The sequence below is a fragment of the Macadamia integrifolia genome, chromosome 12 (genome assembly GCF_013358625.1).
Source record: "Macadamia integrifolia cultivar HAES 741 chromosome 12, SCU_Mint_v3, whole genome shotgun sequence".
Lineage (NCBI taxonomy): Eukaryota > Viridiplantae > Streptophyta > Magnoliopsida > Proteales > Proteaceae > Macadamia > Macadamia integrifolia.
In genome coordinates, this window is record NC_056568.1 from 28177637 (window position 1) to 28203780 (window position 26144).

General features: G+C 36.6%; 1 protein-coding gene and 1 long non-coding RNA gene across 3 annotated transcripts; one reads left to right on the top strand and one right to left on the bottom strand.

The window, feature by feature from the left end:
• Window positions 1-6397: 6397 nt before the first annotated feature.
• LOC122057247 lies at window positions 6398-7305 on the top strand. The gene is made up of 2 exons (XR_006133497.1): window positions 6398-6763; window positions 7074-7305. It is a non-coding gene; the product is annotated as an uncharacterized LOC122057247 (long non-coding RNA).
• Window positions 7306-11717: 4412 nt separating this feature from the next.
• On the bottom strand, window positions 11718-21115 carry LOC122057338 (wall-associated receptor kinase 2-like). 2 transcript variants are annotated; one of them, XM_042619394.1, is made up of 4 exons: window positions 20191-21115; window positions 19717-19890; window positions 12774-13001; window positions 11718-11961 (listed from the first exon to the last, which is right to left on the bottom strand). In XM_042619394.1, exons 1-4 carry the CDS (start codon window positions 21059-21061, stop codon window positions 11930-11932), a joined length of 1305 nt encoding a protein of 434 aa, XP_042475328.1. In that variant the 5' UTR covers window positions 21062-21115; the 3' UTR covers window positions 11718-11929. The 2 variants fall into 2 exon arrangements, with proteins under 2 accessions (XP_042475328.1, XP_042475329.1); XM_042619395.1 differs by lacking the exon at window positions 12774-13001 and having other exon boundaries at window positions 20191-21114.
• Between the last annotated feature and the right edge of the window lie 5029 nt (window positions 21116-26144).

Consider the following 26144-nt stretch of genomic DNA (forward strand, 5'->3'; position numbering starts at 1 on the left):
CTTTTACTTTATTTTTATTTCAGCATTTTTTTTCCTTTATTATTATTTTTTTAATTGCGTGGGTTGTTTACTTTTAGTTATTTATTTATTTAATTTTAATTGTGTGGCTTGCGTCTTTAAATTCTTAGATGACGAATGGTTAGGACGTTATTTTTAGGACGGTAATTAGAATTAGATCACAACCATTAATCAGTTCACTTTCGCATTATTAAAAGAAATAAAAAATAAGGTGGCTGCTCTCCCTGTGTTCGACCCGTAGCTACACTGATTCGTACGCTTGCGGTTACATTTTAAATCTCAAACAATATATCTCCCCTTAAAAATCATTATTATATCTAATAATCTTAAATAAAATCATATTTCAACAGCAATTGTCTTGATTGCTTCTAATTCATTCATTTGCTTGGCTTGTTTGCTTCCCATAATATATATTTATATAGAGGTTGTGTTCATATATAATAACCATATTATATTATCATCATCATCTAACTTTACTTCTGAATTAGTTTCATCTTTGTCGTTGCTTTCATGTCTAATCACATCATCACTATACTCTAAAATCATAGATTTCCCATTTTATCTTAGTTTACTCAAAAGGTTTTGTAGTATGACTGTAAACCTTAATGTTCTGATTCCATATACAGATTTTTGAACTATCAATATATGTCCCCCCTCCCTAAAAGTGATACTCAAAGTTTAAAAGCAACCTCATATGTCTCTCCTGATATATGAACACCAACATTGGATGCTGCCTATGGGTCTTCAACACCAAAGTTTAAAGTCTTACTTCCCCTTGTCATTTATCCAATTTGGTTATTATTGGTCAGCTAGCTCTCTTCTTTCTTTCTTTCTTGATGATATTTTTTATTATGTTTCTTTCTCTCTCTCTCTCTCTCAACTTTTCATAACTTAACGTGAGCATGATATTCAATAATGACTAATAAGAGAAAACATACATTTAATTATTCTATCTCTTCTTGTGGTAGTATTAGGACGATACTCATATCAGAGGTTCTACACTAATGTGGGTGATTTGTTGGGCCCATTATGGTTTAACCCACTTAAAGGGATAGACCCAACCCACCTATTGTGAGAGTAATTAAGGCTGGGTGGACTACTATAAATAGTCTCTATAGTCCTTGTGGTCACACAATGTGAGAACACAGCTTCCTCACAGAGTTGTGGTAAAAATTCCTTTGAGAGACTGCAGAAGACCTTAGAGGGTTAGTTTGTTCGTGACATTTTTTGTTGGGATAAATTTTAAAGCTTGAATATGATTTGTCCCTAAAAGTCTCCATATTTCCTGTTCATTGTATGTTACAACTCTGTTCAAATAGTGTGTGTTCTAAGGTCTGTGAAGGAAAGATCCTTAATAATATTCTCTAACAAGTGATATCAGAGCCATCATTCTTAGACTTAGAACCTTAGTAGCATGTATTGGCAGATCATTGTTTTTATATCTATAATGAGTTTCTTATGTTTGTGATAATATGTAGATGCATTTCGTATATTGAGGTGTGTATTCTGCTATTATTCAACATGAGAGGCAAATTGTTTAAATCAAAGTTTCAAGTGGGGTTTTAGTTATGAGTATCTATGGCTAGAATTCAGTGAAAAAATACTATATTAGTGTTGCCCAACTGGGAGAATATTGGGTTATGTGAGCTACATTAATGTAGGTGATTTATTGGGCCTATGGTGGTTCGGCCCACTTAAAAGGATATGCCTAGCCCACTTATATTAGTTTGCCAAGTGGTATCAGAGCGAGGTTGTGCATCTGTTCTTAAATCTAATTTATTAAAGTCCTATATTAATTCGCTAATATAAAATATTTATTTTGAAACAACTTTATTATGCACATTAATTTATCAATTTATTACTTCTCTTTCCTTTGATTTCCCTTGTACACAAACAAAATGTATAATTGTACATTAAATATTTCTATCATAACATAACATCTACCAAATAAACTACAGATGAAAACACAATAAGTAATCATATCACTTTAGTTGCTTCCCTTCTCTTTATTTCTCCTTGCAACCAAACTTGGCCATAAGGACATGATGAAAATATCTTAGAAAATTTCAAGTTGTTCTCAGACTTCTTTATATATCTTGAACTAGACAGCTCTCAAGTCCGAGATACAGTAAAAATGCACAGAGCAATGACTGTCCATTTTTACAATATAGGTTCCATGAATACTATAAATTACTTATGAGTTGTAGGTTGTATCTTTAATGTCTTGCAGTTGAGAGCATGTACAGTGTTTAGATATAAAATTTTCATTGCTCAACTTTTTTAATTATGGTTGTTGATTTGGTTTGTAGTTATATTTATGTATAATTTGACTGTGCCATACTTGCCAATTTTGGCAGTTTATTGTCCCCCCCTCATTTTTCTGATAATAATATATGATATTTAAAAAAAAAGATAGAGTACACCAACGACAGAGGGGCCAGAAACCTCTAAACCCCGAATTAAGAACATAATGCAAATCAATAAAACTAAATGCCAAAACAAACATTAAACAGGAATATTAGCCCCTTAACTATTCTAGCCTTATAGGCTTTGTTACACATTACCTACTAGCTGTTCCTCAAAGTGCCATCCTATATTAACTCTCCTCCAGAGTGGCATCTATATAATGTGAAGTCTCTATGGGAGCTTAAAAGGAAGAAAAAAATATTCTTGGATCATCTAGAATTCCTTTCTTATACACCCTCCAAAGAAAAAACAAAAAAAAAAAGAAAGAAAAAAAAGATTCCTCTCTTCCCAATTGCACATTGAGCGATATGTTGTGCAAATTTATAGCTTAACTGTTGCTGTAAGTAGAATAACGAGAAAGGCAATAAAATTCAGCAGCTGGATTCTAAAGAAAAAGGAAAAAAAGAGGATCTTAGAAAGAGGATAGATTCATTTTAGTAAGAATTCTTCCTCCCCTTCCTAGTAGTGTTGAATTGTTGGCAATCCAAGATGGGGCATGGATTGGGTATAGCAGAATGAGTGTACCAAATAAAATTCTCTAACTCTATCAAAATGATGAAATATGAGTTGCGTAAAAATAAATCATGTGAACAATAAGGGAAAAAGAGATAAAAGACATTTAGTACAAGAGAATTTTATAGTGGTTCGACCAAGTGCCAACCTTGCCTACATCAACTATTAAGATATCACTCTTGGACTTCCATTATCCTATCACTTTCCAACAGTAGTGACTACAATTGGTTTCCAAATGGCACTAATAAAACCTTCCTTATTGCTTTCCCAATGGTAGCAATCACACCTTACAAATCACCTTATCATTACAAGTTTTAAATAACTTAAATCTCCTACTCACTCTGATGTAGATTAGTCCAGCAGCAGCAGATTTTGCATTACTTATCGAAGATGGAGAAAGAAGGGTTCAGACCAAAGGTCGAACCAGCCACTCAGCAACACCCCAATCTGGTCTGATCTGGATTGGTCGAACCAGCCTACCGATGGGCTTGGTTCTCCTAGTAGAAATTGCTTTATTGTTTGTTTGAGTCCCACTACATGTTGGAGTTTATTTTTATTAAGTCTTGTTTGGTGTTTTAACTTTTTTAGGACAAAGACATCAATTAGTTAGTAGCTTAAGTCCTAAGCTAAGTAGGAGTCTATTATGTCTAGTCATATTTTGTGTAGGAGTTTAAACCTCTATAAAAGAGGCATTGCTGTAACTTTTTCTGGACAATTAATGAATGATATTTGCAGCAGCAACTTTCTCCTAAATTCTGTGAAAGGATTCCTCAATAGCTAAGATAGCTGTGGGTGAGAGGGCCAGACTGAGATAGCCATCCCACCCTCATCTATCCCATCTCCTTTCTCTTTTCCTTAATCTGATTTGTGACAAAGTGACCTGAGTGTGCTCTAGTATTTTAAAACACTCTTCTCAACTCAGACATTCATTTTTGATCCACGGACATCTATGAAATAGAGGACACAAGTCCTAAATGTGTTAAATCATTTTGGGGGTTTGTTGTTGGTGTTTTAATAAGTGGAATAGAATCTTGTCCCTCTATTCTTCTGCTTTCTTAAGAATTCTATGGTTATTCTTCTTGCTGACTTGGCCTAAGACACAAAAGATTTTTGTCATCACTTCATTTATGCGGCAAGAGGTTAACAAATTTGTACCCTTAATTAGGGGTGTCAAAACCTAGCTTGAACCAATAAAATCCGAGCCGAACCAAACCGATCCTTATTGGATTGGTTTTGGACTGAGGTATGTTGGGACAAGTTGAAAAGTGGTCTAAACCGAACCGACCAATAACCAAATTGAATAAAATCGATAAGAAAATAAATGATTATGAGATTATAAATTGGTGAATTGGCCATCCATTTTTTACAATATTAGTGATCAATTTTTTTTATTGTAAGGGGAATTGTTCCAAATCATTGAATATTAGGTTATGAATAGAGAAATTGATTTGTAAATTGTAATAATGCTTCCATTGATTTCCTTGTTCACTTTATAAAACTAGTTAGATAGTTAAATGAATGATTGGATAATAGGGTTCATTTTGTGATTTCAATATTAGTTATCTTCTTCGTAATTTGTTATCCATTTGTTTCAATATTAGTTATCTTTTTCTTACAACGATAAACCATGATTTAATCATAAATTTAAAGTGTTTTTTGTCAAATCTTGTCATTATACGTTATGAATGTAAGATTCATTATGGTTCAAGCTCAATAATAAATCGATCTAAACCGATATTTACCCGATATTGAAAAATCGAAATAAACTGAAACCAAACCCGACCAAAATCGAAACCGAACGAAAACCGAAGTTCTTTAAAGTATTGGTTTTGGTCTCCCTCATTTCTAGACCAAAACAGATTCAACCCGACCGAAACCGAACTGAACCGTCCAATTGACACCCTTACCCTTAATGCACTTGTTCTCTACACTTTTGGATTTTATTTAAAATTTCTTATCAATGGCTCCCTGTGGGTTATATGCTAATGACTAATGAGAGTCTTGGCCTAGTGAAATCTGGTAAAGAAAGGAACAAGCTCAGAGAGGCCAACATTGTGCTCGCTGCTCGGATTCTTACTGTGAAAGTGGTCTTTTTCATTTATACAACTCAAACCCCACATCATATCTTTTCTCCTAAGACTGAAAGGTCCCAACAAGCTCAGCGTTGCATAGATAGACTTCTTTCATATTCTTTGTAAACTTCAGTAACCTTTGGCATTTGACTTGAGAAATGTTGTGCCACAATCTTTTCTTCATTATGCGGAGAACAATTTCCCCAATAGTATCTATTTAAATGACCTCAAACAGAGAGTAAATGAGTTCCATATACTGGATATGCTTTGTCTTCCATCTCCCCTTCCCCACCGGCCACCCAAAAAAAAAAAAATTATTTCTTTTGGTGAGTGAGTGAGTTTTCTTTTTATTGGCCTGATTTTGCTAATGGTCAAGACATAGGTTAAAGCTCTGTTATTCCTTGCATCACATTTCAGGAGGGTTAATGCAATCTGGACCAACTGTTAGTATTTCCTGACATTATATTATGCTGTTGTCTGCCAAACTTTTGTGAAGGTGATAAATTGTGGTGACCATGCCAAGTAACTTTCCCTACAACATTGGTTAGAAACAACATCAAGCATTGTTTTGCAGAGGGTTATTTTCTGTAACTTTTGGTGATAAAAGAGTGGGACCGGGGTCATTTTACCAATGCTTTCCAAATTTTATGTAGTGATGAACTCTATAGGGATACTACCATAAAAAAAAAAAGAATTCTATAGGGATGGTTTTATCCTGGAAATTTTATATAGGTTGTTCTTGTCAAGGGAGATTCATTCTAGTTATTTGTGGGCATTGACTTAACCTCCATGGCATGGATCAGATTCCCAGAGTGTAGTTTTTGTTCAGAGTGATAGCTGTTGCCCATGGAAGATTTTTATATTGTGTCCATGGCCTGTTAATTCCTACCGACTGTGGGGTGTTCCTCATTCTGGATGCTAAAGTGGGACTGTTGACTCGATAAATTGTCTGTTGGCGAGAGTAGTGTTCATTAAATGACCACATAAATTTCCTTTCTCTGTTCTTATTCTTGATATGGTTGGCAACTAGAGAGAGATCTAGGGCCCTTTGTTTCATTTTTGTTTTCAAAAATAAAGAAAAAAAAAATACCTATCCAATAAAGAAAAAGGGGTCTCACCTTTTGTTTCATTTTTGTTTTCAAACAGAGAGGACTTGAAGAATGCCATGGCAGGGTGGATTTTCTGTTCTTTTACCCCTTTAGTTATTAATCTCTTTCCTTTTATCCCCTTAATTTCCCCCCGTCAAATGGGCAAAAAAGTAGCAGACAAATTCCTAATAATCAGATGTGAAAGGTCACATACTCTTAAGATATTACGTAAGTACTTCCTTATTTGCTTCTTTTTTACTATTAATTAAAAGGTTGGGCCTTCTGCTACTATGTTGAGCATTTATGAAAATGAAATTAGCAGTTATTAGAGGAGAAGGCAGGGATTAAATCCTAATTAAGCATAAGATCTACTTCTGGGGAACAGAGATATGGGATACAAGTACAAAAAGCGAGGCTGAGGTTTTTCTTGAAGGAGTTTCTAATCAAAAGCTTCTACTTTTATCTCTTTTCTTGAAGGGCTCTGAGACAGGGTACTAATGTTGCAAGCTGCCATTTATGGTCTTCTAAATCTAAGTGGAGATGCAAGAATTATTGATCAAGAAACTGGGCTAAGATATTGATGGGTCAACTCCAGTTCTTTTCAGTGTAGGGTTTTTCCTTTTCAATGGTCTTGATATTCTATTAGGAAAAAGCTCGGAAAGTATCTTAAATTGATGTTGTCAACCTACTGTCTGAGTGAAGAATGCACATGAATAAGGATTCTGAGATGTTTCTCATATTTTTATTTATTATTATTTTTTTATGGTGTTCTTGGATGTGGCAAGAAATCAATATGCAGGACTTGTGTCACTGATTGAACAGTTGGGGCCTGCAGCTGTGTACTTGTGTTGCTGATGAACATTTTCCTGTTTTTTGACCTAGTGTGAATTTATTGATGTTCTGTTGTTCTTTTCAGGGTAAGCAGGACTGAGATTGGAGAATGCTATAGGGTTTTGACCCATTTTTTGATCAATTTTTTTGTAAGTTGGGAAGATATTGCTTCTTTTCTCCTGTGTTTGCTTTTAGCAACACTGTCCATGGGTACTTGTCTGAAAGGATAAACATTTTACTGGGTATGCCTACAAATATCTTATAAACCCTGTAGCTTTTTGTTGTGGAATTGTGAATTATAATGGAGCTGAACAAAATATAAAAGTTTATATTATGATCATGGACGTTTCTGTTCTCTCATCATGGATACTCCGAAATTCAAAAAATGATTCTGGCTCTATTGAAGTGAAAAAAATAGAGAAGACCCGTATTCCAAAATCTGTTTTATTACATTTATTACCATTTTCTCTTTTCTTCTTCTTCAGAGAACACGACGAAGAAACCCTGCACCCCCGCTTTTCCTCCCTAGCCCCCGCCGCTGCCCAGCCCTACAACCACCTCTCAGCCCTCCCCTCGAAGGAACTATTGAAATGCTGGGCTGCATTGTTGAGTTTCTTCACGCCTGTCCAACCAGTGCGATGACTACATTCAGAAATTGCAAATGGGGAAAAACCTATAGAGCAACTCCCGTTAACAAGACAAGAATAAGCATGGTTTTAAGTATCGGTATCTGGGAGAGATGGGGATGATTTGTATTGGTTTGACAAGTATTCGATCTCGATACTATATTGGTTGAACGTATGGAAGAGGGGATAAAAAACTCAAAAAAATCATTTTTAACATAAAGTAAAGGTATTTTTATCCGATATAGGCAATCTCATACCAATTTTTTTTCGATACCATAACGGTCTCGGGGATGACTGATACTCGTTCCGAAACCATACTCTAAAACCATGAGAATAAGGAGAAAAATTGAGTAACGCTGAAAAGATAAAGATGAGCAATAAATACACAAGCTGTTCCTTACCTGAAATGATAGGTATAAGAAGAAGTAAGAAGTTCTGTAAAATTTAGAGGGGCTCAAAGAGGAGGAAGGAAGGGGAGAAATCGAAGTGGATCGAGAAGAACCACCTACTTAAAATAAAATGGACTTAGAACTCTCTGTTCGAGACTCCTGTCGACCAGAAGCTTCAAAGACCTTGCTTTTATCTTGCCCAAAGGTATACATTCTCTTGTTAAATATGTTAAACAGATCCTCGGAGGTAATGGCTGAGGAGGGAAGGGCTAGGTTCAGGGCATAGGTAGGGTAAAGTGAAGGGGTTGGGGAGGGAGGAATATATATATATATACACCAGCGCTCGCAGCCAATGGGAGGGTTCAAGCAAGAATCTTTAGCATAAGCCAGCATACCCGCTATGTCTTGGCACTGGACACTATCGGATAGCGTTTTTTCTTCTCTTTTTTTGGGTTGGGGGAGTGGGAGTGGGGGATGTAGAAACAGAACCCAAAAAAGAATGGAAAAACAAGAATAAACAATATTTACGAGGTTCGAAATGATTGCCCACGTCCTCGGTTAGATGAGATCCCTGCTTTAGTATTAATAGAGGATAGGATTGCAATGCTCGTCCTCACACCTCTCTCAGATTGCTTAGAGAGAAAGAGAACCTTGCCACAAATATATAGCGAAAAAACCCCAATACCAGAAAGTATAAAATTTCCCTCAGTAAGAGGGACCGTTGTTCTGTTGGAGGCCTACACCAGTACTTCCTAGATTAAACTGCGATGGACTACAAGACATCGTACACCAATAGGGGGTGGGGAACACTTCTTGATTGCGTGGTTCCCACGCCTAGACACAGAGAATGGTGAAATGATGACCCCACCCTTGTAAAACCCCCAAAACTCATCCCTGATGATGTCAATGCGCATCACCTTATTGACCCCGTGGTGGCACAAGGGCAGCATTACTAGGTAGCGGTGATTTCCCTTTTTGTTACTTTTCAGTCATCTTTTCTTTAATTATTTGTTCTACACTCTTGTGTACCCCCACGCCCATGAGTCCAGATCAAGTCCTCGTATGAGAACTTGAGTTTCAATTCTTGTACAACTTAGAGATAGACATGTGTAACCTGTAATAAACACAACCCTAAAATGATGCAGAAAACAATGGAAAAACAAGAACAAACAATGCACATAGGTTTATGAGGTTCGGCAAGATTGTCTACATCCTCGATGAGATTAGATCCTGCTTCACTATCAATAGAGAATAGGATTACAACGCTCGTCCTCACACCTCTCAGTATTTCCATTTTATATTTTATATTTTTCCTTTTAATTATAACTTAACCTTCGATTTTTATTTTAATCCTTCAAATATGTTTGTGTATTGGTCTCGGAAATACTAATCCGATATAAATAAAAATTAAAAATAAATGAAATATTGGTAAACTATTAATAGAAGAAAGTTTTACACATCCATAGAGGACAGTTCACCTACCATTTGAGGGTTCACAAATCCCTATAGGACTTTAGTATAAATACAAAATATCATTATGATATCCTCTCCCATTCATATGAAGCCTATGGTGAATGAATCACTGTGGCTGAAGAAAAAGTTGGTCATGAAAGAAAGCGAGATTCCTTCAGCTATAGAGTTACCAAGAGGGTATTTTAGACTTATACAAAAACCCTATAGGGTTTGTGAACCCTAGGATGGTGGGTGAACTATCCTCTATGGGTGGAAGAAAACTTTATACCAGCATGGTGGTGACTTAGAGATATGACGCATTAATAATATGTCCATTTGGCTGGGGATGATATCGAGTCTTTCAATTTTTACAATACTTTGATATAGATCAATATTGGTCACAATACGATTCTGATCTTGAATTTTTTGATAACAATACATTGATCGGTATCAGATTGGATTGAATCAGTATCATATTGGATCCACATTGGTGTTGTATCGGATCAGCATGGAGAGAGAGAGAGAGAGAGAGAGAGAGAGAGAGAGAGAGAGAGAGAGAGAGAGAGAGAGAGAGAGTTTTGTGTTAATACTATACAAATCAGTTAATTAAAATAAAAATAGAAAATGACTTTTTGAAGAGCAACGGTGTATAGCATTTAAGTCAAAAGAGAGATAAGGAATATCATTTAGAGAGAGAGAGAGAGAACATAATAGGTAATCCGGGTAATGGATTTTAATGGAATACATGCGCTGACAAAGAAAATATATGAAAATTCAAGATGAGGTTCTCAAAAGAGGACTTGATCCGGACTCCACGCCCACATATGCACTTCTGAATAAAATTTTAAGGGATCTAATTCTGCTCTCCTTGCAGTAATGTCTATCCCTATTTCCAACCATCATAATTGATTCATTTCACCGTGACATAACAGTAGTGAGATAGGCATCATTGCAAGAATATAAGGAGAGGTTTTTTGGACGTAGTCTTGTAGAAGATAGAGTATTCATGATTATATTATTGGCTGGTTTTGGTGTGATATCTGTTGAATCGGTTAAAAAGGCGTTAATTTTTTTGATTTTCAATCGATAACAAGTACTGTGTTGATATCGGTTACAGCCGATATCTATTTGGATCGGCCGATACGTCTGATCCATTAGGATCAGCCAATACTGCCATGAATTTATTACTGGTTATCTCTCACTTTTTTTCTCTCACATTTGTTGACGAAAAAGGAATCTCAACAAAAAAGGAAAAAATCTTCTGCTTTTTTTACTATCTCACTGGTTGACAAAGAAAATGGAAGATCAACAACGGATTTTATTCATTTAAACTTTTTTCCATACAATTATATTTGAAATCATGATATTTACCCATCTATTAAAATTTAAACCAGCTATATTGAAGGGCAAATGATGTCTCGTTATTTTATCCAAAAAATAAAAATAAATAAATAAAATAATAAAAATAATATAAAAAATAAAAATAAAAAATAAAAAATAAAAAATAAAAATAAAAAATAAAAAATAAAAAATAAAAAATAAAAAATAAAAAATAAAAAATAAAAAATAAAAAATAAAAAATAAAATAAAGTTTGGTTTCAAATTCTGTTTGTAACAGATATTCGGTTGGGGCTCTTTTCTCACGTTTTGTTATTTTTTCATAATTTTTTTGTATTATCATTTTTTCTATTAATATTATCTGATCTTCAGTGAAAAAAATGTAGCCATCTGGTTACTAGTAAAGGAAAGTTCAAGGGTTTAAAATTGTAGAGTGTGTTCGGTTTTGGGCCACACTTATAATATGGTTGACTCATATGGGCATATAGTGGTTTGACCCATTTTAAGGGATAAACCCAGCCCAACTATTGTGGGAGTAGTTAGAGTTGGGTGAATTAGGGTGAATTACTATAAATAGTCACTTTAAGGTCCCTTTAGTCACATAACGTTAGACACAGTTTGCTCACAGAACTGTTGGAGAGATTCGTGTAGGAAATTGCAAAAGACCCTAGAGAGCCAGTTTTGTTAGTGAGATCAATCTTCAAGCGCGAGGAACCTAGATTCGTGATCAACACTTGTGGAGGCTTCCCAACCTAGTACTCCTCTACTCCCATTTATGGTTCATGAGATGGGTGCGTTCCATTAATCATCATAGATATGGTCAATCTATCACTATTAATATGACCGTCCCTAGTTTATTTTGAATATTCATTTTGTTTTATATACTTAACGGAAAGAAAAACCACTTTAATTGAAAATCACCAATAAGAATAAAAACCACAACTTCCAAATTATGATTAAATCTAACTTTGACCAATCACACAATAAAATAACGATAGATTCAAAAGAAACTGACTAGTACAGAAAATCTAAGCCAACATCCCTAAACTCCTAACCTCCAGTCCAAGTACCTCTAGAGAAGAAAAAGGCTCCACAACCACTCCAACATCCCAAGTATACAATAAGCCTTAAAGTGCTTAAATCGTTAGAACATTGTCTTTCCTCTCACCTGCACAAAGAAGAAACTTATTAGGATAAAAATTGAAAACCTGAAATCTCCACCTTAGTTCGGCTGAATGCTAACAATAACAATAACACAACAATTAACATTACAAGGGCAACCACAACACACCATTAAGGAGAAGACATCCCAAATGAGACAACTCATTCGATCTTAAGACCCAACAGGGCCTAGCATAGATCTTGGAATACAACTCAGATTTGGTAGGGAAACATCAAAGAAAAGTGGATTTTTTCCAGTCAAAAGCTCTGCTAGAACAACTCCAAAACTATAAAAATCACTTTTATCTGTTAATTGACCCGTAGGATAACATTCTGGGTCTAAGTACTCATAAGTCCCTTGAATTATTGTAGTCTTTTGAGTTTGATTAGAAGGAACTAATCTGGAAGCTCCAAAATCAGATACTTTAGCCCTGTATTTATCATCGAGTAATATATTAGAAGACTTGACATCTCGATCAAAGATAGGTATTGCATGAGAAGGGTGCAAATAGGCTAGAGCATCAGCCATTTCTGCAGCAATTCTTAAACGATTTTCCCATGAAAGAGAAGGTGCTTGATTCTCGCTATGAATATGTTGGAAGAGGGTCCCATTAGACACGAACTCATAAACTAACAATGGAACCTTTGTCTCTAGGCAACAGCCCAAGAGCTTCACCACATGTCTATGATTGATTTGAGAAAGGATATCAACCTCATTTATAAACTGTATAATCTGACATTTGTCCATAATTTTGGATCTCTTAATGGCAACTACTTTTCCACTTGATAAAATTCACTTGTAAACTGTACCAAACCCACCTTGACCGATTATTCGACTCTCATGGAAGTTATTGGTTGCCTTCTTTAACATTCTTATGGAGAAAATCTTGGCAATATCTTTGACCCCTTTATGTGAAGCGATTTGTTGTTGTAATAGTATGCCTCCATTTTCTTGGAAGAATTTCTCTCTAAGTTTTTGTCTTCTTGTAATTGCCCAATATAAAAACCAAATGATAAAAAAGAGAAACACAAAGCCGGCACTAGTACCTGCACAAAAACAGAACATATTTAGATGTAAATTAACTATTATTTTAATCTAAAAGTTATCCTTAACATGAGGGTTTTCTATGGCTAGAGGTGGTGAAAGGTAACTGGAGGTGGTGACTTGTGTTAGACTGTACATTTAGGGTTTCACAACAGACTCTAATAGGTTCCCATATAGATAACTAGAACACAAAGTTGAATCAAAACATAAATAATCGATTAGTACCTTATACCTAGTATGTTGAAGATGATCGATGTAGTTCTTTACAGTTTCCTTCTCTTGGCTATGGATCTTCTACAGCCCCTCAGATCTCCTTAAGTTGTCTCATTTTAATGTTAAAGTGGAGAAGAGTGAATAATGACTGTAGAGATCTAAAATTAAGTATTTATAATTTATTCTGTACCCAAGACCCTAAACCACAATGGGTTGGGCCAGCCTATCCCTAGACCTGAGGGTGAACTGATTCATGCAACTTGACTCTCATCCATTTAATCAACCCGAATAATTAATTAAGCTCATAAATCCAATAATTTTTCACTTGGGTTAAATTAATTATAAGGATGTATTTTATATTGGTGTGGCCATAGAATCTCATTACATTAACCATTTTTACTATGTTTTATTTGAAAAATCAATCACATAACAATAGCAGAAGATACATCTCAATATACGGTATACAACTTTCTATTATTACAAACATGATTAAATTTCTTAATACAAATCTATGTGGGATATTAACATGGAAATGTGACATATCCTCAAATAACACTGTTGTCATTCCATATAGATCCTTAACTGTGATATTGACCTTTACTATGGCAAATCACATTTGATTTGGGGTTAATATCTAACTGTGGTTTTCTACCTATAAATTGTGACAAACATTGCCTTTGAACTATGATAATTACTACTTTTTAAATTGTGACAAAATTGTCTATAGCTGTGGCAAGTACTGCCTTTTAAACTGTGGTAAAAATTACCCATAAACCATGCTCAAATAAAACCATAAAGCAATCAACAAATAAATTGATGATAGAATAACTTTGTGTAAGATAAATGCTAAAATCGAATGCATAACATAACTATATTATCTATCAAACCGTGCTCAAAACATACAAACTAAAGCTTTAAACAGAAACAAATAGTCAACAAGAAGCAAATCTTCCACTAACCAAGCATATCAAAAAGTCAATAATATTCATTTTAGAAATACGATCTTTGAACACTTCCATTGGAAAAGCCTTTGTAAGAGTTAAAGGTGATGATGTATTCCTATCATTTGGGACAGAGATTCATTGGTCCTCTTATTTTCTTGTATTAATTGTGAAAAGAATACTAACATTTAAAAATTCAATCACCTTTGGGTAAAAAAGCTCCTAAGTTAGTGTCCCTTTCTAAACAATGAAAGCGATAGGGCAAGCAAAATATCCAATCTTTGTTAGGCTTAAGGTAAAGGGCATGAGAGGAAGAGAAAGTTCTTATTTCCAAGCAGGACATATGAATATTTGTTCACAAACCTTGATGACATCACCTTTGGAAAAATATCATCTTTACTGTCAAGAAATACATAATTAAATTGAATGTTCAGAAACTTTGATGACATCACCTTTAGAAAATACCACATCTACTATTGAGGAAGACACAATCGAATTGAATGTACCACCTTAGTGAATTTCACCCAATCCTATCATGTTTTTTCCATTGGAGATATACTTGTGTACAGGAACATACATTTAAATGTGTCACTATGACAACAAAAATCATACAAGAGTCACAACTGTAACTATATTCCTATCCTTTGGGGTAGAATGCACTGGTTCTCTTGCAAATCCATATATACTGTGAAAAGAACAATGAGCTAGGGAAACTAAAAAAATGAATTATTTCACTAGTTCCAACCCCACCTTCGACATTGCCATCAATAGGAGAAGAAACTAGCAAGAAGCAATAAAGAAGAAAAACTACTAAAACATCAAAACCAACCCTTAATCCATCCTATACCGAGGACATCTGAGACCGTCTTCTCTTAGAAAATTCTACATTATTGGAGACCACTCAGAGAGAGGAGCCAAAGCTTCATACTTCGTCATTGACATTTTCAAATGGTCAGCTATCGGGTTTGCTTCTCGAAAGCAATGAGAAATCTTCCACTTAGTTTGATTAAGATACCTCTGTAAACCAGCCAATTTTTTACAAAAAGCCAAGGAACTACCCCCTTCGAAACCATCATCACCACTGCAGCTGAATCACTTTCAATCCATATCTTCCTGAACTCAAATTGCTTAACCATTGTAATACCCACTATCAGCGCTCAAAATTCCGCTTCATAATTTGTTATTACTCCCAGTAAATCTCTAAAATGGCATAAAACCTGACTCTGCAATCTGTAAAAATACAACCAACACCTGCTTTACCCAGATTGCCAAGGGAGAATCCATTAATATTCAATTTCACCCAACCTGGAAAAGGCGCACAACAAAAAAATTCCCTGATTATTTGAGTTTGACATCTCGGGACTTGAACATTCAACCGATTTACACACATCAGGTTAACAAAGGTAAATGGATGTCTAGGGATGGAAGAACTAAACCATGGAACAACAGGAGCTCTAAGGCGCACTAGATTCTAAGCAGCAAAACTGGTGTATTTTTTGGATTGTGATTTTGCAGGTCAAGTATGGTTCGAGGTGATGAACTTCTTCAATCAATGATGGTGTGGTTTTCCATCTATTGAAGAGATTTTTAAGTGGTGGAGGAGAAAATCCAAGGTGGTTTGTCTAGGGAAGTTGTGGCTGGCTGTGGCCATATTGGTCCCCTATCAATTATGGGCGGAAAGATATGAATGCATATATGATTCTAAACACTGTTTAGCTACTTTGGTTGTGAAGGCTATTATCTATGAGCTGCAAGATTTTTCATCAATGACGAAGATCCATATCAACTTAGTCACAGAACTATTGATTTCCATGAAACTAATATTACCAATTTCCAGAGCTCCAACAATGAAAAATTATTAAAGTAATTTGGTCTCTTCCACAAGGACAGTACTTCAAGCTGAATATCGAGGGGAGCTCCCTTGGTAATCTAGGCTGCTTGGAGTTGGAGGCACATTTAGGATCTGTGATGGTACTATCCTACATTGTTTTGCAACATATAAAGGAGTTGGAAGTAACTTTGTAGAAGAATTCTTTGTTTTTTTTATTGGGTAGCAAGTTGCTCTCTCTCTCTCTCTGAAGATTGAATACCTATGGATAGAATGCAATTCTCAAGCAGTTGTCAATTTTATAAAAAACCAAAGAATCCCTAGGACCTTCCAGCAAAAATGGAGGCAGTTCAAACAGTATTTGGATGCATTTCATGGTATATTTTACACTGTTATCGAGAAGGAAATGTCGTGGCTGATAAATTAACCAAGCATGCTGTAAAAAAGAGGTTGTCAAGTTCTTGTAACTCAACACCATCATTCATTCAGTATGATGTTAATTGGGACTTTCAATTGAGACCACGATATAAATTCACATAAGTAGATTTCCTTTTTGATTGAGTTGCCTCTCTGCTGCTGGGCACCCCAAAGGTGGAGTGGTAGCTCATTGTCTTTTATTTCCTTTTTTTTTCTTTTTGTTGGAAGTTATACTTGTAAATTAATGTTTTATCAATATATTCACTTGCTCACTTTTAGAAAAAAAAAATTACTATAGTTATTCCATTGAACTGAAACCCCACTACCCCTAGGCTTGAAGCGAATATTGGGGAGCTTATTCCAGAGAGAGAGAGAGAGAGAAATACTCGGGCCAGGAAGCCAATTCCTATTTCTTAAGATGGAGGAAACCTTAGCAAACCTATCTGAACCAACATCATACCTGATTCTGTCACCATATTTTAAAATAAATACACCATCAAGATGCCAATTGTCAAGCCAAAGAAATTTGTCGGAGCCATCATCAATAGAAGATTGAATTTTCTCAGACACAAAAAGTCTATAGTTTAGGATTTTCCTCCAGGCACAAGAAACATCCAAAGGATAAGGGGTAGTCCACATGAAGCTAGACTTGAGGTATCTAGAATGCACCTAGTCAACCCATATGCTCTTCTTTCGAGAAGGAATATTCCAAATAAGCGTAACAATCCTCACAATATTACGCTTTAACAATCCTCACAATATTACACTTTTTAACTCTATGAAGACCAAAACCTCCTTTCCTTTTTGGAAGTCATACCTTACCCCAACTAATGAGATGCAAAAAATTTACACTGTCTTGACATTTTCAAAGGAAGGAAGCCCTAAGAGATCTGATCTTTGAAGAGATAGAAGCTAAAAGCCCAAAAACCTCAAACCAGAAAATATAGGAGTTTTGCATAACTAATCTAATGTGCTCAAGGAGACTAGTAAAAGTTAAAAGTTTACTTTTCCAAAGTTGAAGTCTCTTGCAAAGCATATCAAGAATAAGAGAACAATGATTAGCAGGAAGCTTCAAGGAAACAAGGGCAATCTTAGATCTGTGACAGGAAGGTGGACCTCAAGAATGCCCAATATTGCACCAATTTACGTTTTAAGATGCACAGAAAATCCTCCAAACAAGGAGAGAGATTGTTGAGGATTGATAGAAAGCCTAGACATAGTAGAGAAGGATGCTAAAACGTCAGAAAAAGCAAACACATATGAAAGAGGCTTTAGCAAAGATCATAAGGTCATCAGCAAACAAAAGGTAGGTGATCTTCAAAGCCTTGCCCTTAGGGACAGGTTGGATGTAGTTTGCCTCAGTTTTGATCAATAGGAATTTAGAGAGATTCTCCGTGGCAATAGAAAATAGCAGAGGCGAGATGGGACAGCCTTGCCAGATCTCCAACTTGGATTCAAAATAACATTTAGGGGAACTTTTAACCAAAACAAAGAAATGAAGAGATGAAATGCAACAATGAATCCAATTAATGAAAATATGAGAGAAATTCATCTTGGAAAGAAGTTGGTCAATATAGGTCCACTTGATAGAATCAAATGCCTTATGAATATCCACTTAAGAAGGACAGAAGGAGGATGGTTTTTCCTATCAAAACCCTTAACAATTTCATAACAAAGGAGGATATTATCAGTAATACTTCTCCCAGGGATGAACGCAGCCTGATCTTTGCAGGAGAATCAATAATCAACTTAAAGTCTATTTGCAATGATCTTTGCAATAAACTTATAAAGAAGGTTAGCAAGAGAAATAGGCCGGAAAGATGAAACCTGATAACCCCCCTCAAACTTTGGGATAGGACATATAAAAGTTTGATTGATGCTTCTAATCCTGGATGAGTTAAAGAAGAAACTATTGACAACGGATCAAAGATCATCCTTGATAATATCCCAAGCTAGAAAATCGAAATTGAAGCCCTCAGGAATAAGAGCTTTATCAAATTTATGGGAATTTATGACACCAGAAATCTCATAATCTAAAGGAATAGTTGATAGAACCCTTCTAAGGTCAAGGGAAACATTTGTGAAAGGAAATATCATCTAGAATAGGAACAATGGGATTGCAAGTGGATGGATTAAATTTCCTAGAGAAGTGAGAAATAAAAGCTGATTTAATTGCATCTGGATTTGAGAGTAAAGAGCTATCAGGTTTTCTAATAGAATAGATAGAACTAAGACTTCGCCTAGTCCTCACTGGTTTATGAAAATAAGCGGTGTTGGAGTCCCCATGGGTTAACAACTTAATCCTAGATTTCTTCCTGAAGAAACTCTCTTCCTTCTTAAGAAGGTCACCTAACCTAGAAGAGATAACCCTCTCTTCCAAACCTAAGCTAGAATTTCGTTGATCAGCTTGGAGCCAAGATTGGAGAGCAGAAATATGGGATCTGCAATCTTCCACAGATTGAGAAATATTACCAAATGTGTTCTTACTCCAAGCTTTCAAAACATTCTTAACATACTTTAATTCTGAGCAAAGATGATAAGGGAGGGAGATCTATCCTTAACTGGAGAGAGGTAGGAAATCACTATGAGAGGCCTACATATAAAAAAATTTGAAAGGTTAAGGGCCAAAAGAAATACACGGGGCAATAGTGATCGCAATAGGACTATGATCCAAATTTTCCAGAACCTCAAAATTTACCTCTGACATTGGGAAATAAGAAAGCCAACTATCATTCAGAAGAACTCGATTAAGTTTGCAAGAGATGCTCTCACTTGAGATTCTCCGATACTCCACGTAAATTTAAACTCAGAACATCTTAGGTTAGACACATTAGTATCGTTGAAACAAGAATCAAAATTAATTGACAACAATATCATCAATAAGAAGCCCCCCGAATTTTTCATGTTTGTATGTATACAAGTGCAAAATCCATGTTAAAAAAATGAAAGGAAGATAATGTTTGTATACAAGGAAATACCATGTAAGAAGAGAAAAATGATAAAATTTGATGTATAATAAGTGACTTAAGAATATGGGAAAAGTTTGCCAATGAAACCGATGCACTCACATGTGTAAATGATTTGTCTCTTTTAAATTTCATCTCAAATTAACATATGTAGGGTACTTAATTGTATGCTAACCTTAGTTGAAAATTTACCCTTTGCGTGCAGGTTGAAAATTTACCCTTTGCGTGCAGGATTTTTTTTTTTCGCCGAAACAATTAAGCAAGAAAGAAAATAGCACCTAAATTTACTATTCTTATTTAAAAAAAAAAATTATTACAGGAACAAACGTTTAAAAGGAAAAAAAAAAATTACCTGCAATTATTTTTGTCACCGGGATAGAAACCCGTTCAACACAGCGAGTCCCATTTTCAAAACCGTCGCCATAGAAGCCTTTTGGACAATAGCAGTTATAACTCCCAAGAGTGTTTTTGCATATAGCATTCTTAGAGCAATTCTTTTTTGTAGCGAATTTACATTCATCCACGTCTTCATGACATCCAGCACCCAACACACATACACAAGAACAGTAAGCAATAATATTATTTTGTAAAAGTTAAGAGAAGAAGGAACATGAACCCAAGGGGGTTGGTCCATTGGTGATTTGTAGAGTTTTGGATTCTCGGATCACATAGGGTAAAGAATCTGAACTCGATTTTTAGTGGGTAAAGCACCTCAGGAAGCATCTTACTTAGATTCGAATCATCTTAGCACCCTCTTTCCAAAAAAAAATATATATGATATGAGATAGGGTTAGGGTTAGGGTTAGGGTTGGTGGTTCAAAGTTACCTTGGCATCCATGATCGAGGTAAGGGTTCCCTTCATAACCTTCGAAACAAGTGCAGCTGTAGCCAAGACCGTTCTTGGAGGGGACACATTTGCTATTTTTGCATGCGTAAGTAGTCTGGTTTTTCACAGCTTCTTCACAAGACTTTAGATCTACTGCCCAATCGTACACAACAGGGACAGTTTCCCCAATACTTTTGAAATTGAGGAGATCAGAGACAGAGAAGTTGAACCAGCTACTTTGAACGATGAAAGCGTAGCTGCAGGGATTGAAATCAAAGACTTGGATGTGATGTTGATAGCTATCAACAGAAATATTGAAGCTTCCGAAACCCTTTGGAATTGAGGTCTGGCAACAACCTATGCCGTTGCAAGAGCCATTGACCACATCAGATACGTTGCTGCAAATCATGCTACACCCACTCTGGAAGTTCAGGCCATTGTAACCCGTAAGGATAGACATGGTGTCGCAACCCAAAGCTGTGAAAATGTTTTCTGTATCAGACACGGTGAGGATGGTTTGGTCTTCCGTAGTCGTAAAACTTTCCATCCGACCACTCGATTGACCGGACTTATTGTAGCAATCGTAACTTATAGCAGAAAGTATATGCAGCTGTCCTTGATATGAAACATGTAGAACTTCAATGTTTGTCCCTCCAATCAGTTTTGCAGGGTTGTTGCTTTTGTCGCAGGTTAGCTTGAAATCATTATTTCTGTAACACTCTTTGGAACCGAAGCCGAAAGGGTAAGGAACATGGATATTACCACATTCACTAGGGCAATTGGGCTTTGCCAGTTGCAAAGTTGATGTTGCAACTGATGGCCATAACAGGACGATGAAGAGGAGAGGAAGCAACACGAGAGGCCTACTCATGACTTTAATTCTTTTTTGCTTTTAATACATTCATTGGCAGCTTGTTTGCTTCCATGCTATTTATTTAGAGGTTGGGTTCATATCCCTTCCGCTTCCCCTTCCCCTAACCCAACCCCTAACCCAACCCAACCCAACCCAAAAGTGAAAGTAGTATCTTTATTTTCAAAGCAGTTCCTTACTTGTGGGCAGCCTATAATTGGATTATGAGTGCTTGACTTGACCCCTCTCTCCCTCTCTCCCACGGTGGGAGTAGCATCTTTATTATCAAAGTTTTATCAAAAAAAAAAAGAAAAAAAATCTTTATTGTTAAAACAGATCTTTACTTGTGGGCCGCCTATAATTGGATTGGGAGTGCTTGACTTGACCCATCTCTCTTCCCCGGTTGAGGTAGCATCTTTATTATTTTTTTTAAGTAGCATCTTTCTTATCAAAGTTTTGCCCAAAAAAAAAAAAAAAGAAGTCTTTATTATGAAAGCAGTTCATTACTCGTGGACTGCCCACCGCCCATAATTGGATTGGGGGATTGTGAGTGCCTGACTTGACTCACTTGATCACTTGTCTTTCCAAGTCATTTGGTCTTTTCTTTTTGGTGAAAGTAGGATCTTTATTAGTAAAGCAGTTCTTTACTTGTGGGCCGCCCATAATTGGATTGAGAATGCTTGAGTTGACACCTTAGGCTTTCCAAGTTATTTCGTTGAAGTAAAAAAGGAAAGAAAAATAGACAAAATAAAAGTCACGCGACACAGTACGTGTCCTTGTCCTGGAGTAGAAATGTAAAAGGATTGGCTGCAGATTGGATACAGATTGAAAGTGATCGAATTTAGATATTCTTTAATTAGATACGGATACCCTTAAATGGATGCATATACGAATTGAATTTGAATATTTTACTATCTGTTTATATATTTGACTTGTAATCCAGATCATCCACCCTCTGAAGGATCAACATGGTTAGATCTTAATCTATGTCTCATAGTTGTCTTAGTCCAAGATTTTATTTTCTCAGTCTTTAGAACCTATTAAATCTATAAAAACCCACTAGATCATTACTTACTTTTATTTTATTTTATTCGGAATGGATAATTTTTTTTTCTGGATTATCTAAATTCGAATCTGGGTATTCCTAAACGAATAAGAAAACATCTACGTGAATACGAATGTGAATCAAATTCGAATTTTTGAATATCTGTTTACATCGTTAACCTAGAGTAAGGAGAATAGCATCTTCCTTCTCTCTCTCTCTCTCTCTCTCTCTCTCTCTCTCTCTCTTTCTCCTTTTGTATTATCAAAGCAGTTATTTACTTGCGGGCTACCCATAATTGGAATGGGAGTGCTTCAAGACAAGCTCCTTGAATCAACGTCAAGCGACAATATTAGTTCAAGGGACCTTAGGTTACTTGGACCCAGAATGCTTTCATACTGGTCCAAGTAACCTAAAGTCCCTTGACCTAATGTTGTGAAGATCTAAAATCAAATACTTAGAGCTCCGTAAATATCATTTAGAGATAGCTTGGAAGACTTGACATCCCTATGGAGGATGGGTATTGAATGAGGAGAGTACACATTGTGAGACAACCGGCTAGTAGAATCACTTGGGTTGGGGCTATTTGGTTCCCTAATAACATCCAAAATCATTATATTACTAATAGCCCCCTACTAGCTTTAAACTTTATTTCTAATACTCCCCTACATTTAAACTCTTAGGTCTCCTTCTCCTCAAATTATCTCTCCTTTTCACTTGTTGACCAAATCATTATCTCTCTTTTCTTTTCTTATCTATTTTTTATTATATTTATTATCATTTTCTTTCGAATTTTTTTTTATCATTTTCTCTCTCCTCTTCTTCTTTTTCAGCCAACACCATGAAGCAACCCCACACCTCCCTTTCCTCCCTCCCCAACCCCCTCACCCACCCTCCCCCATCTTCTGCCAGCCCCTCCCCTCCTCTGCTCAGCTCTGCAATGCCACCTCAGCCCTTTCCTTGAAGGATCTGTTGAAAAGCTGGGCTGCATTGTCAAGTCTCTCCACGGATGTCCAACCAGTGGGAGGAATAACCTACAGAGCAACTCCCATTATGGCCACTTTCCATGCTCCGTAACTGTACAAAGTCTAATTCTATGAACCAAGAACTAACAAGAAGATTAATCTGAGTTAGTGCATTAGCAAGGAAGAAAGGGGAAAAAATGAATAAAGAAAAAAAAAAGTACACAAGAGTTGTTCCTTATCTGAAATGAGAGGTATAATAGCCCCTAAAGAAAAATTAAAAACCACGGTCTTCTTAGGATTTACATTGGCATTGATCCATTTTTCCCAAGTTGTCAAAGCTACCTTCTAGGTAATAGTCCATTTTGCAAATTATGACCTTTATATTTCTTAGTTTCTTTAAGAAATAGAGGTTTTTGTTTGCACCCTATTTTTGTCAGTCTGATAGAAAATAAAAATAAGCATATAATAATGGATTGATCGACCCGACATCGGTCTATTGACCAATAAATGAGGATTCTGAACTAAGGAGTTGACTGTCCAGACTGACCGATCAGGTTGATTGATAAGTAAGGACCTTGTGTTAGGGAGTTGGTCGGTTAGATTGACCAATTCATCTGACAGATCAGGTTGGTTGATAAATGAGGGCCCTATATTAAGGAGTTGATCGTTTAGACTGACCAATGAGGCTGATTGATAAATGAGAACCTTGTGTTAAAGAGTCGATCGATTCTGACCAATTAGGACAGTCGATTAAGGAAGACCCTGTGTTAAGGAGTTGATAGAATAGAATGACCAATCAGAATACGAATGAAGACCTTATGTTAAAGAGTTGATTAGTTAGACTGATCAATCATGCTAACCGATCATGCTGATCGAATACGATCAGGTTGACTGATGCACAAAGTAGCCCAAGATGGAGGTCAGTGTGAGGGTAGTGGCCGGAGATCTCCTCTTCTGTTCCCCTTTTTTGGGGGGGGGGAGAGCTTAGCATTCAACCCTCTCTCCTCTCTTTCTCTTTCTTAGGGAGGGGTGTGCCGTGTGTGCTTACCCACAGGCCCGGCACCATCGTACCACCGCTTGAAGATACGTGGAGGCATATTTCGCAGGAGTGTAAAGGTCATCATTGATACGGGAATTTGATGATGGTCCAATACGGGGGATTGGGATCATGCAAAAGGGTTTGGGGTCGCCACCTAGGATTAAGGGCCTAGGACACGGGGGTGGGCCCAATTCTTGAGAAAATGGTCCGGAAGTTGGTCTGGTCAAAAGATTTAGGGTACATGTCAGGTTATAGAATTGGGAAGGTATTAGGCACCCAATCTACCCGGTTCAACCAATTTTCCTACTAGATGCTTGAGAATGAATATTTTCCACAATTATTTATATTCCACATGAATGGTTAGGTTATTGTACATATATACATTGACTGAATTTAAATAATTATGTATACTAAAATAATGTCAATATAAAATCTACATTATGCTAATTTGGGTGACAAATTATACCTGAGTTTGACCCCTATTTCGGGTCAACAGGGGTGAACCCCGATTAGTGTTGGCACAAACTTTCTTGTGAATTCTCCTGGCTCAGGGGAAGATGGTCTTGACCTCCAACTTCCTTTTTCAAGATATGTTGACTGTGATAATATTTAGACAGAGTTTCGGCTTGGAAAATTCAGCAGAGCTTCCACTAGGGATGGGCTACTTCTGAATTTTGGTTGAGGTGGCACTCCTATAGAGATCCTGTTGGGGATAGGCTATAGGAGGGCTAAGCTGAGGTGGCACATTGGGAATAAGCTATGGGAGGGATAGGATGAGGTGGCACTCTGGCAGAACTTCCACTATGGATAGGCTATGGGAGGGCTAGGCTGAAGTGGCACTCTGGCAGAGCTTTCGCTAGAAATAGGCTATGGAAGAGCTAGGCTGAGGTAGTACTTCCACAGAGCTTCTGCAAGGAATTGGCTATGGGAGGGCTTGACGAAACGTAAATGATTGAGGAACTTTGAAGGCCCGAAGAACACTTTGAATATCCGGAGACTTATGAAGATCACTTCGAAGACTTGAAGAACCTCAAAGGGGGGGAGACTAAGGTGGAGTTTCTCCTACACAAAATGCTCAAAAAAAAAAAAAAAACAAATGATTGAAGAACTTCGATGGCCCGAAGAACACTTCGGATCTTATGAAGATCTCTCCAAAGAATTGAAGAGATTCAAAGGGGGAGGGGAGGAGAGAGGGCAAAGCTTCTCTATAAGGGGTGCTCACTAGGAGGCTTGAATGTGTAAAATCAAAGGGAGGGGGTATTTATAGATTTTTTGGACCAATGGGGAGGAAAGAGGGATTTCCTTGGCCATTAGGGTTAAAATGTAAAATCTCTTGGCCAATGGGTTAACAAAGTGAATTTTTGGGCCAATGGGGTGAAGGGTAATTTTCTTTGGCCAATGAGGTGCAAATATGCTTTTTGGGGCCAATGAGGTGAAAATATGTTTTTTTGAGACAATAGGGTGATAGGGGTAATTTTTTTACCAATGGAGAAAAAAGATGGTTTTTTAGCCAGTAGTGTGAAAAAATACTTTTTTGGGCCAATGGAAGGTCGCGGTGTAGGGTACTCTAGCAGGGCAGGGCAGAGTAGGGTACGCTAGCAGTCTAGTGAAGAGGGAATCCCCTCACAAATCCGATCATTGGAGTGAGGATTCTAATATAAAAGTTCAAGGTTAAATTTCGGGCCAGGTTGGGTCAGGTTGGGCCAGGCTGAGGCCTCAACCCGAGCCTGACCCAACCCTGACCCAGGTTGGGGGTTTTCAACCCTAACCCACCCTCATCCTTGTTCAGACTCAGGGTGGGCTAAGGCGGGTTCGGGTTGTCAGGGCCAAACTTTCACTCCTAAGGTCCAACACCATGCATATTTATCTTTTACCTTTTTCTTTTCAAGTAGGGTAGTCTTAGTCTTTTATCTTTTATTAGTAAATTAGTTTTGTCAAGTAGATCAATCTACCTTTTCTTTATCTTTCTTTAGCATATTAGTTTTTTGCTTATATTTTTCTTAGCAAAGACTATGGTAACCTGTGTTTAGTTATGACTGTCTCAGTTTCCATTCATGG